This window comes from Mixophyes fleayi, chromosome 7 (assembly GCF_038048845.1).
Source record: "Mixophyes fleayi isolate aMixFle1 chromosome 7, aMixFle1.hap1, whole genome shotgun sequence".
Taxonomy (NCBI): domain Eukaryota; kingdom Metazoa; phylum Chordata; class Amphibia; order Anura; family Limnodynastidae; genus Mixophyes; species Mixophyes fleayi.
In genome coordinates, this window is record NC_134408.1 from 153,825,635 (window position 1) to 153,838,415 (window position 12,781).

At 42.2% G+C, this 12,781-nt stretch overlaps 1 protein-coding gene across 1 annotated transcript in view; it reads left to right on the forward strand.

Annotated features, from left to right (window-relative positions):
• LOC142098408 (protein mono-ADP-ribosyltransferase PARP14-like) overlaps positions 1-12,781 on the forward strand; it is a 59,980-nt gene that overhangs the window by 14,966 nt on the left and 32,233 nt on the right. The window contains exon 7 of the mRNA XM_075181247.1: positions 3,278-3,514. Coding sequence (XP_075037348.1) covers positions 3,278-3,514 — 237 coding nt within the window. The remainder of the gene's footprint in view (positions 1-3,277; positions 3,515-12,781) is intronic.

Genomic DNA, 12,781 nt, shown 5'->3' on the forward strand with positions numbered 1-12,781 from the left:
CAACACATGCACTATGGAATCCTATATAATGTATTTATTTGGTTTAACTGTATTTTATAAAATGGTCCATCAGTGTTTGGGCTACTACATAATTCCATATGGGGTATAAGAGGGCAGCATTGAAGGAGCCCCTGGCAGTGGTACGAACATATAATATCATTAATATTACAGTAAAAAGCATAAGCCCAACTGATCTTTATGATAGATTAAAAAACTAATTCTTGTGATAAATTAAAGAATCATTTGGGACTGGTTAAAGGGACAGGCGGCTGAATTACCCCCTGCCACCGTGTTGTGTAAAACTGTATAAAAGACAGACGGGAAAGCTAATATGTTTGCACAATAACGCTACTTTAAATGGTCTTGTGTGTGTAACATATTTTATAAGAGCCATTGAGCAATAAACATCTGCTAAGTTGCTGCGTTGTTCCTGTGACCAAAAGAATAGAGCTAACAGATTCATCCATTTCCCGGTGTTCCTGCATCTGCGCTAGTTACCCAGCAGTCCTAAGCGGTCAGGAAGTATTAGCCGGAGTAACCAGAGGTGATGCTGCAGCTTTACAGCGTAAGCGTTCCAGGTGCTGGTGGAGGAGCAGTAAAACCCCTCCATCAAGTCACTGTGCAGTTGATACTTACAGTTGGTGATTGGCTGCTTTGGCTAAGTGGTTCCAGTAGGCGTGGTCAGTCATGGCAAGTACCCCATATATACCAGTTACCCAACAGGATGGCAGAATAAGTCCATCCTGTCACAAGTGGTGGCAAGCAGTGGGATAATTCCAGGCAGTTGTCCAAAACCCAGTTTGAAAGAGCCAAGTTATCCAGGAAAGAAGTAACAGGGAGACATATAAGATGTCTAACTACAGTGAAATTTGCAAAGTGGATCTCGAGATCCTCTGCCAAGCTGAAGGCATTGAGATCATTGAGAACCCAGCAACTGCCAAGGAGATACGGATGATACTAATGAGCTGGGAGAACAGGAGCCTGCCAGAGGAGAGGAAGAAGGACAGCAACAATGACCAAAGTGAGACCCAAGAAGCCCCCAATGCCCAGCTCCCTCTCACCCTGACCCCCTGTAACTGGAACAGGAAGCTAGGACCCCTCTACTTGAAGACGGTGCAACGTCACTGGAGAGACTGCAGGATGACTTTGTATCTCCAGTAAAGCTGCACTGTCCTCGAATGGAGGTTACTGCCCTCTCCAAGCACCAAGCCACACGTCCAGGTGCTTCTAGTATCCAACCAGTCCAGCAAGTTAGTCGGGCAGGCGGTACATACTATGCCACACGTCCAGGTGCTTCTAGTATCCAACAGTCCAGCAAGTTAGTCGGGCAGGCGGTACATACTATGCCACTTTGTACAGGGTGACTACTGCTGCTGGGTATATTTAACATAGTAAAATTCCCCAGCAAGATCCTGACACATTTCATGAACTTGTCCAGTGTCTGCAGGTAACAGTGTGGAGTGAAGTAGTAGCACTATTCCCTCAGGAGCCATATTCTATGGGATTCAGGACCACCCTCTGCCCACTTCAGAGGGATTCTGAAGATGCTAAGTACTATGAAAATTTGTAACAAGGAAGTTATTTATTATTGTTTATTTGAATGATGTTACCATAATATGCAGTGTATTTCAGAGCATCAGTCCCTGCCTCACTGGAGCTTACAATCTAAACTCTCTAGCACACAATATGATCCATATTTGTCAGAAGCCAATTAACCTAGTGAGCTGTATGTGGATGAAGGATACAGGAGCACCCAGAGGAAACCCACACAGACATGGGAGAACGTACAAAATCCACACAGATAGGGCCCTGGTCAGAGTAGTACCGATGGCCCCAGCACTGTGAAGTAGCAGTGCTAACCACAGTGCTTCCCATATGTTAGAGATGCTAACCTTGCAGAAGCAGAGACCAAGCATAAGAGTTGGTATGATGGGCGTGTGCTAGAACCTTTGAGGAAGAGCAGAAAGTGCTGGTTTTGATGCCCACACATTATAACAAGCACCAGGCTGCCTAGGATGGACTATGCTTGATTTCAAAACATCTGAGTGACAATTATGCAGTTGTCATTTGATAGAGATTGTAGATCACAACCCACCTACCATATAAACATATGGAGAGAGTGTGGCGTTGATGGCCTCAGTTTACTGATGAAGGTTCCAGATACCAACCCACTACCCGATCGACCTCCTCTTGGATACCAAAGGTGAAGGTGGTTTAGAGCAGGTTTTCTGGGGTTAAAAGCTCAGTGCCACTCTCTTAGGCACAGTTCATTATACACTAAGGAGAATCTCTTTGGTAATGCACTATGTGGAAACTGATGAGCATAGGCCAATTAGGCAGCCCGCTTACGAGTGTCCGGTTACCAAAGCATTCTGCTGATATTACCACAGCTCTATCTGGAGGCGTGAAGTCTAAGGTGTCTCTGGTCTTCACCAGGGATCCCCGAAAGGGAGTTTGGGTGTAGCTGCAGGTCACGGTTCTCCAGGAGGGCTATCAGTAAGATGAAGGTGAACGGATAGTCAGGGAAGCCAAAGTCAAGCAGTGCGGACTGTGCAGTACACAAGGAGGAGCCAAAAGGGTCGTCAAACAGGCCAAGGTCAAATAGCAGAGAGGTCTTGCAAGTTGAGAATCCAGAAGGAGAATCAAACAAGCCGTGTCAGGAACCGTGCAGTCAGACCAAAAGGAGTGCAATAACATAAGTGCCTGGAGACAGGGTTAGACCTAGTACTCTGGCATTCTAATGTGCCAGAGTCTTCCTTAAATAGTGCAGGGAGAAGAGAGTCAGAAGCCTGATTGCAGAGTGTCAAGAAGGGAGTGAGACAGGTGACTGTACATCTTCAGAACTGGTGATAGCAGCGTGAATTTAAAGGAGGATGGAAATGTACCAGTGAAGAGAGACGGGTTGAACAGGTGAGATAGAGTTGGCATTCAGTGGGGGAGAGGGAGCAGAGAAGTCGGGAGGTCATAGGGCCGAGGAGGCAGGTTTGTGGGTTGACATAATGAGATGAGTAGTGAGATTTTGATCTTTGTTACTGGAGAGAACTGATGATGGATTGGAGAGTGAAGGAGAAAGTGGGTGGGGTGAGTGGGACTTTTTTAGGTACTTCAGCTAATAAGAAACATTTAAAAAATGAGCAGTTTGGAATGTGTTATAACATATTTAACAATATTAAAGAATAAGTGAGTGCCCTATACTTTGTTATAAGGTTATTTTGGAAAATGTAATAATATGTTTGCTCATTGTATAACTATAGGTTAATAATATTTCTCTAATCAGACAGATGTGATTGTAAACAGTGTTGGCAAAGACCTTCATCTTGACAGTGGAGGAGCATCGAAAGCTCTGTCCGATAGGGCTGGAAAAAATCTGCAACATCACCTATTGAAAGCGAGTTCTGGATCCCAGGTGGAAGATGGTTCTGTGTTTGTAACTGAAGGATGTAACTTGTCCTGTAACATCGTTATTCATGTTGTGGTTCCAGCATGGGATGGTGGAAAAGGCTCATCAGAGAAGGTAATTAGTCTTTTAAGACGAACTTCAGTTGTTGTGTTTTGGGCAAAAGGGAAATGTGTTATTAAACTGTGCATCACACGTAAATGATCCATCATTTCAAATTTAAGAGAATAAATAAACTTGAGCATTAACAATACATATCTGTAATGTGTTCTCTATTAATGACTGGTAATGATCAATTTCACTTATTCATCCCTGCTTGTTTCCTAATTACATATAATAGTGTCTCATCCACACAACACTCTGTAATTCAACAGTCATCAAATATATGGTGGTTTCTCCACATCCTCATGGTATATAGTGGTCAGATATCTGGTAGTATGTCTCCACACTCTATTCTCTAGGTATATATGGGTCAGTTATATGGTAGTATGTCTCCACACTCTATTCTCTTGGTATATAGTGGTCAGATATCTGGTAGTATGTCTCCACACTCTATTCTCTAGGTATATAGTGGTCAGATATCTGGTAGTATGTCTCCACACTCTATTCTCTAGGTATATAGTGGTCAGATATCTGGTAGTATGTCTCCACACTCTATTCTCTAGGTATATAGTGGTCAGATATCTGGTAGTATGTCTCCACACTCTATTCTCTAGGTATATAGTGGTCAGATATCTGGTAGTATGTCTCCACACTCTATTCTCTAGGTATACAGTGGTCAGATATCTGGTAGTATGTCTCCACACTCTATTCTCTAGATATACAGTGGTCAGATGTCTGGTAGTATGTCTCCACACTCTATTCTCTAGATATATAGTGGTCAGATATATGGTAGTATGTCTCCACACTCTATTCTCTAGGTATACAGTGGTCAGATATCTGGTAGTATGTCTCCACACTCTATTCTATAGGTATACAGTGGTCAGATGTCTGGTAGTATGTCTCCACACTCTATTCTGTAGATATACAGTGGTCAGATGTCTGGTAGTATGTCTCCACACTCTATTCTCTAGGTATACAGTGGTCAGATATCTGGTAGTATGTCTCCACACTCTATTCTCTAGGTATATAGTGGTCAGATATCTGGTAGTATGTCTCCACACTCTATTCTCTAGGTATACAGTGGTCAGATGTCTGGTAGTATGTCTCCACACTCTATTCTGTAGATATACAGTGGTCAGATGTCTGGTAGTATGTCTCCACACTCTATTCTATAGGTATACAGTGGTCAGATGTCTGGTAGTATGTCTCCACACTCTATTCTGTAGATATACAGTGGTCAGATGTCTGGTAGTATGTCTCCACACTCTAATCTCTAGATATATAGTGGTCAGATATCTGGTAGTATGTCTCCACACTCTAATCTCTAGATATATAGTGGTCAGATATCTGGTAGTATGTCTCCACACTCTAATCTCTAGGTATACAGTGGTCAGATATCTGGTAGTATGTCTCCACACTCTAATCTCTAGATATATAGTGGTCAGATATCTGGTAGTATGTCTCCACACTCTAATCTCTAGGTATACAGTGGTCAGATATCTGGTAGTATGTCTCCACACTCTAATCTCTAGGTATACAGTGGTCAGATGTCTGGTAGTATGTCTCCACACTCTATTCTCTAGGTATATAGTGGTCAGATATCTGGTAGTATGTCTCCACGCTCTATTCTCTAGGTATATAGTGGTCAGATATCTGGTAGTATGTCTCCACACTCTATTCTGTAGATATACAGTGGTCAGATGTCTGGTAGTATGTCTCCACAGTCTATTCTCTAGGTATATAGTGGTCAGATATCTGGTAGTATGTCTCCACACTCTATTCTCTAGATATATAGTGGTCAGATATCTGGTAGTATGTCTCCACACTCTATTCTCTAGGTATATAGTGGTCAGATATCTAGTAGTATGTCTCCACACACTATTCTCTAGATATATAGTGGTCAGATGTCTGGTAGTATGTCTCCACACTCTATTCTCTAGATATATAGTGGTCAGTTATATGGTAGTATGTCTCCACACTCTATTCTCTTGGTATATAGTGGTCAGATGTCTGGTAGTATGTCTCCACACACTATTCTCTAGATATATAGTGGTCAGATATCTAGTAGTATGTCTCCACACTCTATTCTCTTGGTATATAGTGGTCAGATGTCTGGTAGTATGTCTCCACACACTATTCTCTAGGTATATAGTGGTCAGATATCTGGTAATATGTCTCCACACTCTATTCTCTAGGTATATAGTGGTCAGATATCTGGTAGTATGTCTCCACACTCTATTCTCTAGGTATATAGTGGTCAGATATCTGGTAGTATGTCTCCACACTCTATTCTCTAGGTATATAGTGGTCAGATATCTGGTAGTATGTCTCCACACTCTAATCTCTAGATATATAGTGGTCAGATATCTGGTAGTATGTCTCCACACTCTATTCTCTAGGTATACAGTGGTCAGATATCTGGTAGTATGTCTCCACACTCTATTCTCTAGATATATAGTGGTCAGATATCTGGTAGTATGTCTCCACACTCTAATCTCTAGATATATAGTGGTCAGATATCTGGTAGTATGTCTCCACACTCTAATCTCTAGGTATACAGTGATCAGATATCTGGTAGTATGTCTCCACACTCTATTCTCTAGATATATAGTGGTCAGATATCTGGTAGTATGTCTCCACACTCTATTCTCTAGGTATATAGTGGTCAGATATCTGGTAGTATGTCTCCACGCTCTATTCTCTAGGTATATAGTGGTCAGATATCTGGTAGTATGTCTCCAAACTCTATTCTCTCGGTATATAGTGGTCAGATGTCTGGTAGTATGTCTCCACACTCTATTCTGTAGATATATAGTGGTCAGATATCTGGTAGTATGTCTCCACACTCTATTCTGTAGATATACAGTGGTCAGATATCTGGTATTATGTCTCCACACTCTATTCTCTAGATATATAGTGGTCAGATATCTGGTAGTATGTCTCCACACTCTATTCTCTAGATATATAGTGGTCAGATATCTGGTAGTATGTCTCCACACTCTATTCTCTAGGTATACAGTGGTCAGATATCTGGTAGTATGTCTCCACACTCTAGTCTCTAGGTATATAGTGGTCAGATATCTGGTAGTATGTCTCCACACTCTATTCTCTAGGTATATAGTGGTCAGATATCTGGTAGTATGTCTCCACAGTCTTTTCTCTAGGTATATAGTGGTCAGATATCTGGTAGTATGTCTCCACACTCTATTCTCTAGATATACAGTGGTCAGATATCTGGTAGTATGTCTCCACACTCTATTCTCTAGGTATATAGTGGTCAGATATCTAGTAGTATGTCTCCACACACTATTCTCTAGATATATAGTGGTCAGATGTCTGGTAGTATGTCTCCACACTCTATTCTCTAGATATATAGTGGTCAGATATATGGTAGTATGTCTCCACACTCTATTCTCTTGGTATATAGTGGTCAGATATCTAGTAGTATGTCTCCACACACTATTCTCTAGATATATAGTGGTCAGATGTCTGGTAGTATGTCTCCACACTCTATTCTCTAGATATATAGTGGTCAGATATCTGGTAGTATGTCTCCACACTCTATTCTCTAGATATATAGTGGTCAGATATCTAGTAGTATGTCTCCACACACTATTCTGTAGATATATAGTGGTCAGATGTCTGGTAGTATGTCTCCACACTCTATTCTCTAGATATATAGTGGTCAGATATATGGTAGTATGTCTCCACACTCTATTCTCTTGGTATATAGTGGTCAGATATCTAGTAGTATGTCTCCACACACTATTCTCTAGATATATAGTGGTCAGATGTCTGGTAGTATGTCTCCACACTCTATTCTCTAGATATATAGTGGTCAGATATCTGGTAGTATGTCTCCACACTCTATTCTCTAGATATATAGTGGTCAGATATCTAGTAGTATGTCTCCACACACTATTCTGTAGATATATAGTGGTCAGATGTCTGGTAGTATGTCTCCACACTCTATTCTCTAGATATATAGTGGTCAGATATATGGTAGTATGTCTCCACACTCTATTCTCTAGATATATAGTGGTCAGATATATGGTAGTATGTCTCCACACTCTATTCTCTAGGTATATAGTGGTCAGATATCTGGTAGTATGTCTCCACACTCTATTCTGTAGATATATAGTGGTCAGATATCTGGTAGTATGTCTCCACACTCTATTCTGTAGATATATAGTGGTCAGATATATGGTAGTATGTCTCCACACTCTATTCTGTAGATATATAGTGGTCAGATATCTAGTAGTATGTCTCCACACTCTATTCTCTTGGTATATAGTGGTCAGATGTCTGGTAGTATGTCTCCACACTCTATTCTCTAGATATATAGTGGTCAGATATATGGTAGTATGTCTCCACACTCTATTCTCTTGGTATATAGTGGTCAGATGTCTGGTAGTATGTCTCCACACTCTATTCTCTAGATATATAGTGGTCAGATATCTGGTAGTATGTCTCCACACTCTATTCTCTTGGTATATAGTGGTCAGATATCTAGTAGTATGTCTCCACACACTATTCTCTAGATATATAGTGGTCAGATGTCTGGTAGTATGTCTCCACACTCTATTCTCTAGATATATAGTGGTCAGATATCTGGTAGTATGTCTCCACACTCTATTCTCTTGGTATATAGTGGTCAGATGTCTGGTAGTATGTCTCCACACACTATTCTCTAGATATATAGTGGTCAGATATCTAGTAGTATGTCTCCACACACTATTCTCTAGATATATAGTGGTCAGATATCTAGTAGTATGTCTCCACACTCGATTCTCTTGGTATATAGTGGACAGATATCTGGAGGTATGTGTCCATCATCTGGGCCTCATTTATAAGTCCATTTGTGGGGCAGACAAATGCTTTCATTTTTGGATTTGTCCGTATTTCAAACTTACGAACCTTTACGGCTGAAGTGGTGGAATGGGGGCAGGAAGTATATCTAGCAGAGTCCCCTGGAGATATGACCTAATGAGACGGACACACCTTCAGATGTGCGTCTTCGGAAGAGGTTATTTTGAGGGTACTGGAGATCTGGTTTATAGACACGCGGTGGTTATGATAATGATGATACTAGCAGAACTGGCCGCTACTGTTTGTGTATTGATCCCTCCTGATAGTACTTTATTTGTTAGTGTCACAGCTATATTATGTCAAATTATGTCCATCATTTCCATTTGGATTACTGCCAGAAAAAAATATTGCCATTGATTTATAAAGTGGTAAACAATGGATGTGGGTGTTTGTGTTTCATGACGTTTTAAATATAAAATGTGACATTCGTATCTATTGCTAACACAGTCAGGATTTCATTCTCTTTTGTAAAAGATATTTTCACACCTACATTTGCAAAATGTGTCCAACTCTAGGTAAATAGTGGTCATAAATCTGGTGGTTATTTGCTGACAAATGTGAAAACATTTAGTTATTCTGTAACAAAATAAGCAAAATATTTGTCTGACAGTAGAAAAAAACCATTGTTATTATAATTAGAGATTATTGAGTGGACACCTTACCAGGAAATACCAGTCACTGCCTTAACCCGCGTCTCTAATTACATAATCTGTGCTAAATATTTTTTTAGATATATTTTCATATGGCAAGTTCCAGTCCAAAAATGATGGCAACCAATGTTCTTAATTGTTACCAAAATATTTTCAACAGATGACAACTACACCGGGATATTCAGACACAATGTAGTTCTTGGTGTTCAGACATCTGGGAATCAGCACTGTTTTTATGGTAAATGTCTTTCATTTTTGGGGGGCATGGCCTGGTGAGCAATGGAGTAGGATGCGTGTGTCTGAGCTCCTCAGCCCAAATATCCAAACTAAATATCCTCCAGCGGTGACAGCTGAGTTTAACTTACCTGGTCCTGTGCAGAATCCCCCTCTGCTTCTTCCGATCCAGGCTGAAGAGTTGGTGGCGGGTCAGGGCCGCTGCAGTGACCGGAGCTGTACTGAGAGCGGGAGTGCGGCGACTGCAAGTGCTTGGTGGGGTCAGTGCATGGCGGGGTCAGTGTCGGAGATGTCTGCAACGGAGAGTGTGGCATCTGGCTGGTCCACTGAGGCGGTCATTGGAGTGGGGAAGTAGCGGACATCTGGAGGCTGGTGGTGAAGGAGACATACAGAAGCGAGTATACCCGCCATTGTACGCCCCGCGGCGCCATCTTGGGAAGGTGCATGTCCGGAGAGAGGGCTTTTGTATGACTCCCTGCTGCTGCAGTTGTGAGTGCCTGAAATTTGCTAAGTACTAGAGCCTGCTGGTGAGGGAGTACGGAGTGCATGATTTGATGAAGTAGAGAGAGTACAGTGGGCTGCTGAATTCTGAATATATACACTTCGGTTGACCCAGTAACCTGTATACAGCCCTATACTACACCCATTGCTATTCATAAGAGGGGTGTCATTATGGGTAAACACTCTACAAATGTTTCTGCTGGAAAAGTATGCACGTTCTAACTCTGCTACAGCTGCGGGAGGAGCTTCTGCGTCTGAAGTGCAGGCACCCCAGTCTCCCAAAGATGCAGAGACGCCTGCTGATTCTACTCTTCAGGAAGTCCTGAAAGCCATTGCTGCCTCTGAAAAGAAGGTAATGGATAAAATTGGAGAGGTGCAGGTTGATCTGTCATTGATGCGGCAGGATTTTCAAAAGATCCGTGAGCGAGTGTCGGAGACAGAGGCACGCATCTCCATATTAGAGGATACTACAGTTCCTTTGTCGGTTAGACAAAAAATGTCAGATATGGAGGGCCGCCTCAGGCACAGTAATGTGCGGCTGGTGGGTCTCCCTGAGAAGGCAGAAGGTGACACCCCGGAGACATTTCTGGAGAATTGGACGATCCAGGCATTCGGTAAAGAGGAGTTTACGGCCCAGTTTGCGGTGGAGAGGGCGCATTGGATTCCAGCTCAGAGGCCGCCTCCGGCTAAAATGCTACACTATAAAGACCGGGATGCTATTCTACGCCTGGCCCGGACCAAGGGCCCCTTAATGTATCAAAATCAAAGAGTGGCTGTATTTCCTGACTTCTCGGTGGATGCACAAAAGAGCAGAGCTCAGTTTATACAGGTGAAGCGTCGCCTACGTGAGATGCAGTTGCCGTATGCTATGCTTTTCCCCGCTGGATTGCGTGTGGTTGCAGATGGGACCACTCATTTCTTTGGATCTCCGTCAGAGGCGACTATCTGGTTGGATAGGAGAGCTCCTGGAGGCCCCCGTCCGGATTGAAGATACCTTTGGTGACGTATTGATCTCCTGGACTGAAATGATGATGTTAGAATTTGTATGTCCCAAATAGTTAAAATGTCTGAGACGCGCTCCGTGAATTGAGATGACGCTATTAAAGACTGTGTGCCTTTGATAGTTATAATGTTGGAAACTTGCTCCGTTAATGTATATCACCTGATTTATGTTTATATATAACTGAAATGCTGTGATTAATACTGTAGGCATTTGGTTGCTTATGATAAGGTTAGCTATAATGTGATATGATTAGAAACTACTGGATCTTATGGTTGGTGCTAATCGATTGGTTGGGTATGAAGGGTTAGAGGAATATTAGGGTGAATTTGTGGGCTGGGGAGCTCCCCTTGCTTCAAGGGTTGCGGTCTCCCTCGCCTTTTTTTCAGTGCATACGGGTATTTCCATAACTGTGTGGGGATAGGTGTGTGCGCTGTTTAGGGGGATGTGGGATAGTCATAAGGGGATCCTGGTATGTCTAAGTTGGGGGTGGATATACGGGGAGGGGGGTTGGTTAAATAGGGTAGGGAGGGGTAGGGTTTCTCAATACAGCGATAGGTGTGGTACTTTATCTTTATGCAAATACTTCCGGAAGATGAGATTGACTATTTTGCTATATACTAATTTGGTTGGCTGGTGGCTGGGTGTCTGCCTGGGCTGGAGGGGATTGATCTTTATGTGGAAATGTCTTATGTGTATTCCCTTGTGTTATGGCAACTAGGAACATAAATAGGGGGTCTATTAAAATCCTGACTTGGAATGTTCGTGGCCTAAATGATAAAATTAAACAGTCTTTGGTCATATCCCAAATGAAAAAGTATGAGGCAGATGTTATATGTTTAACTGAAACCCATTTAGTGGGAGGTAAAGTGTTGGCCCTTAAGAAACCGTGGGTTGGGTGGGCATACCATGCTACTCATACGGGTCATTCTAGAGGGGTATCTCTCCTTATACGTAAGAAAGTAAATTTTATTGTGGAAGTGGTGGAGTCGGACCCATTAGGTCGTTATGTTTTTGTGAGGGGCATTTTTTATTCTAAATGTATAAACCTACTGTCAGTTTATGTTCCCCCACTATAGTGGTGAGGTCCTAAAAAAGTGCAGTTATTTTATCTCTCTGTCTCCTGATACTCCAGTGATCTGCTGTGGGGATTTCAATAATGTGTTGGATTCTAATATTGATAGGTGGAGGGAGGTGGGGACATTACACATCCTAAGAGATGTGTGGCGTCTGAGGCATCCGGCAGAGGTTTGTTTCTCCTGTTTTTCCACTTCATATAATGCTTTCTCCCGAATTGATCTAGGACTTGTATCGAGGGAGCTACTGCCGGCTGTCTCTGATGTTGCATATTTGCCAAGGGGGATTTCAAATCATTCTCCATTGATATTAACAGTTGAACTTAATGTTTCTCGAGGTCAAGCATTCTGGAGGCTTAACCCCTTTTGGTTGACAATATTACAGGATGGAAATACTTTAGAATCCCAATGGGAAGAGTACTTTGCTACTAATGTGGATACGGCAGCTCCGCCTCTCGTCTGGGATTCATTTAAAGCTTTTTTAAGAGGCTCCTTAATTAGAAGCATTAACTGTTTCAAGAGAGAGTCTAGGTTGAAAGGTGATAGATTGGAAAAAGAGGTTGTGAGGTTGGAGGAAGTATCTCTCTCCTCTTGCGTGGCTTCTGATAGGATGGCTTGGTTAACAGTACAGAGAGAATGGTCGGATTATTTGCTAGATAAATCAAGGCGTAAATTGCTATTTGCTAGGCACACTCAATACTTTGAAGCGGATAAGTGTGGTAGGTTTTTGGCTTATTAAGCTAGGTCTGAAAGGGTGGCGGCTGTAGTGGCGGGGATTACAGATAATTTGGGTGTTGTGCATACCTTGACTGAAGAGATTAGTGATGTTTTCTATATATATTTCAAAGATGCTTATGCGTCAAGAGCTGAGTACTCAGATTTTGATTTAGACACGTATCTGGCAGCTGTTTCCATACCTGAATTGAGCATAGATGGTAGAGAAAGTTTGGAC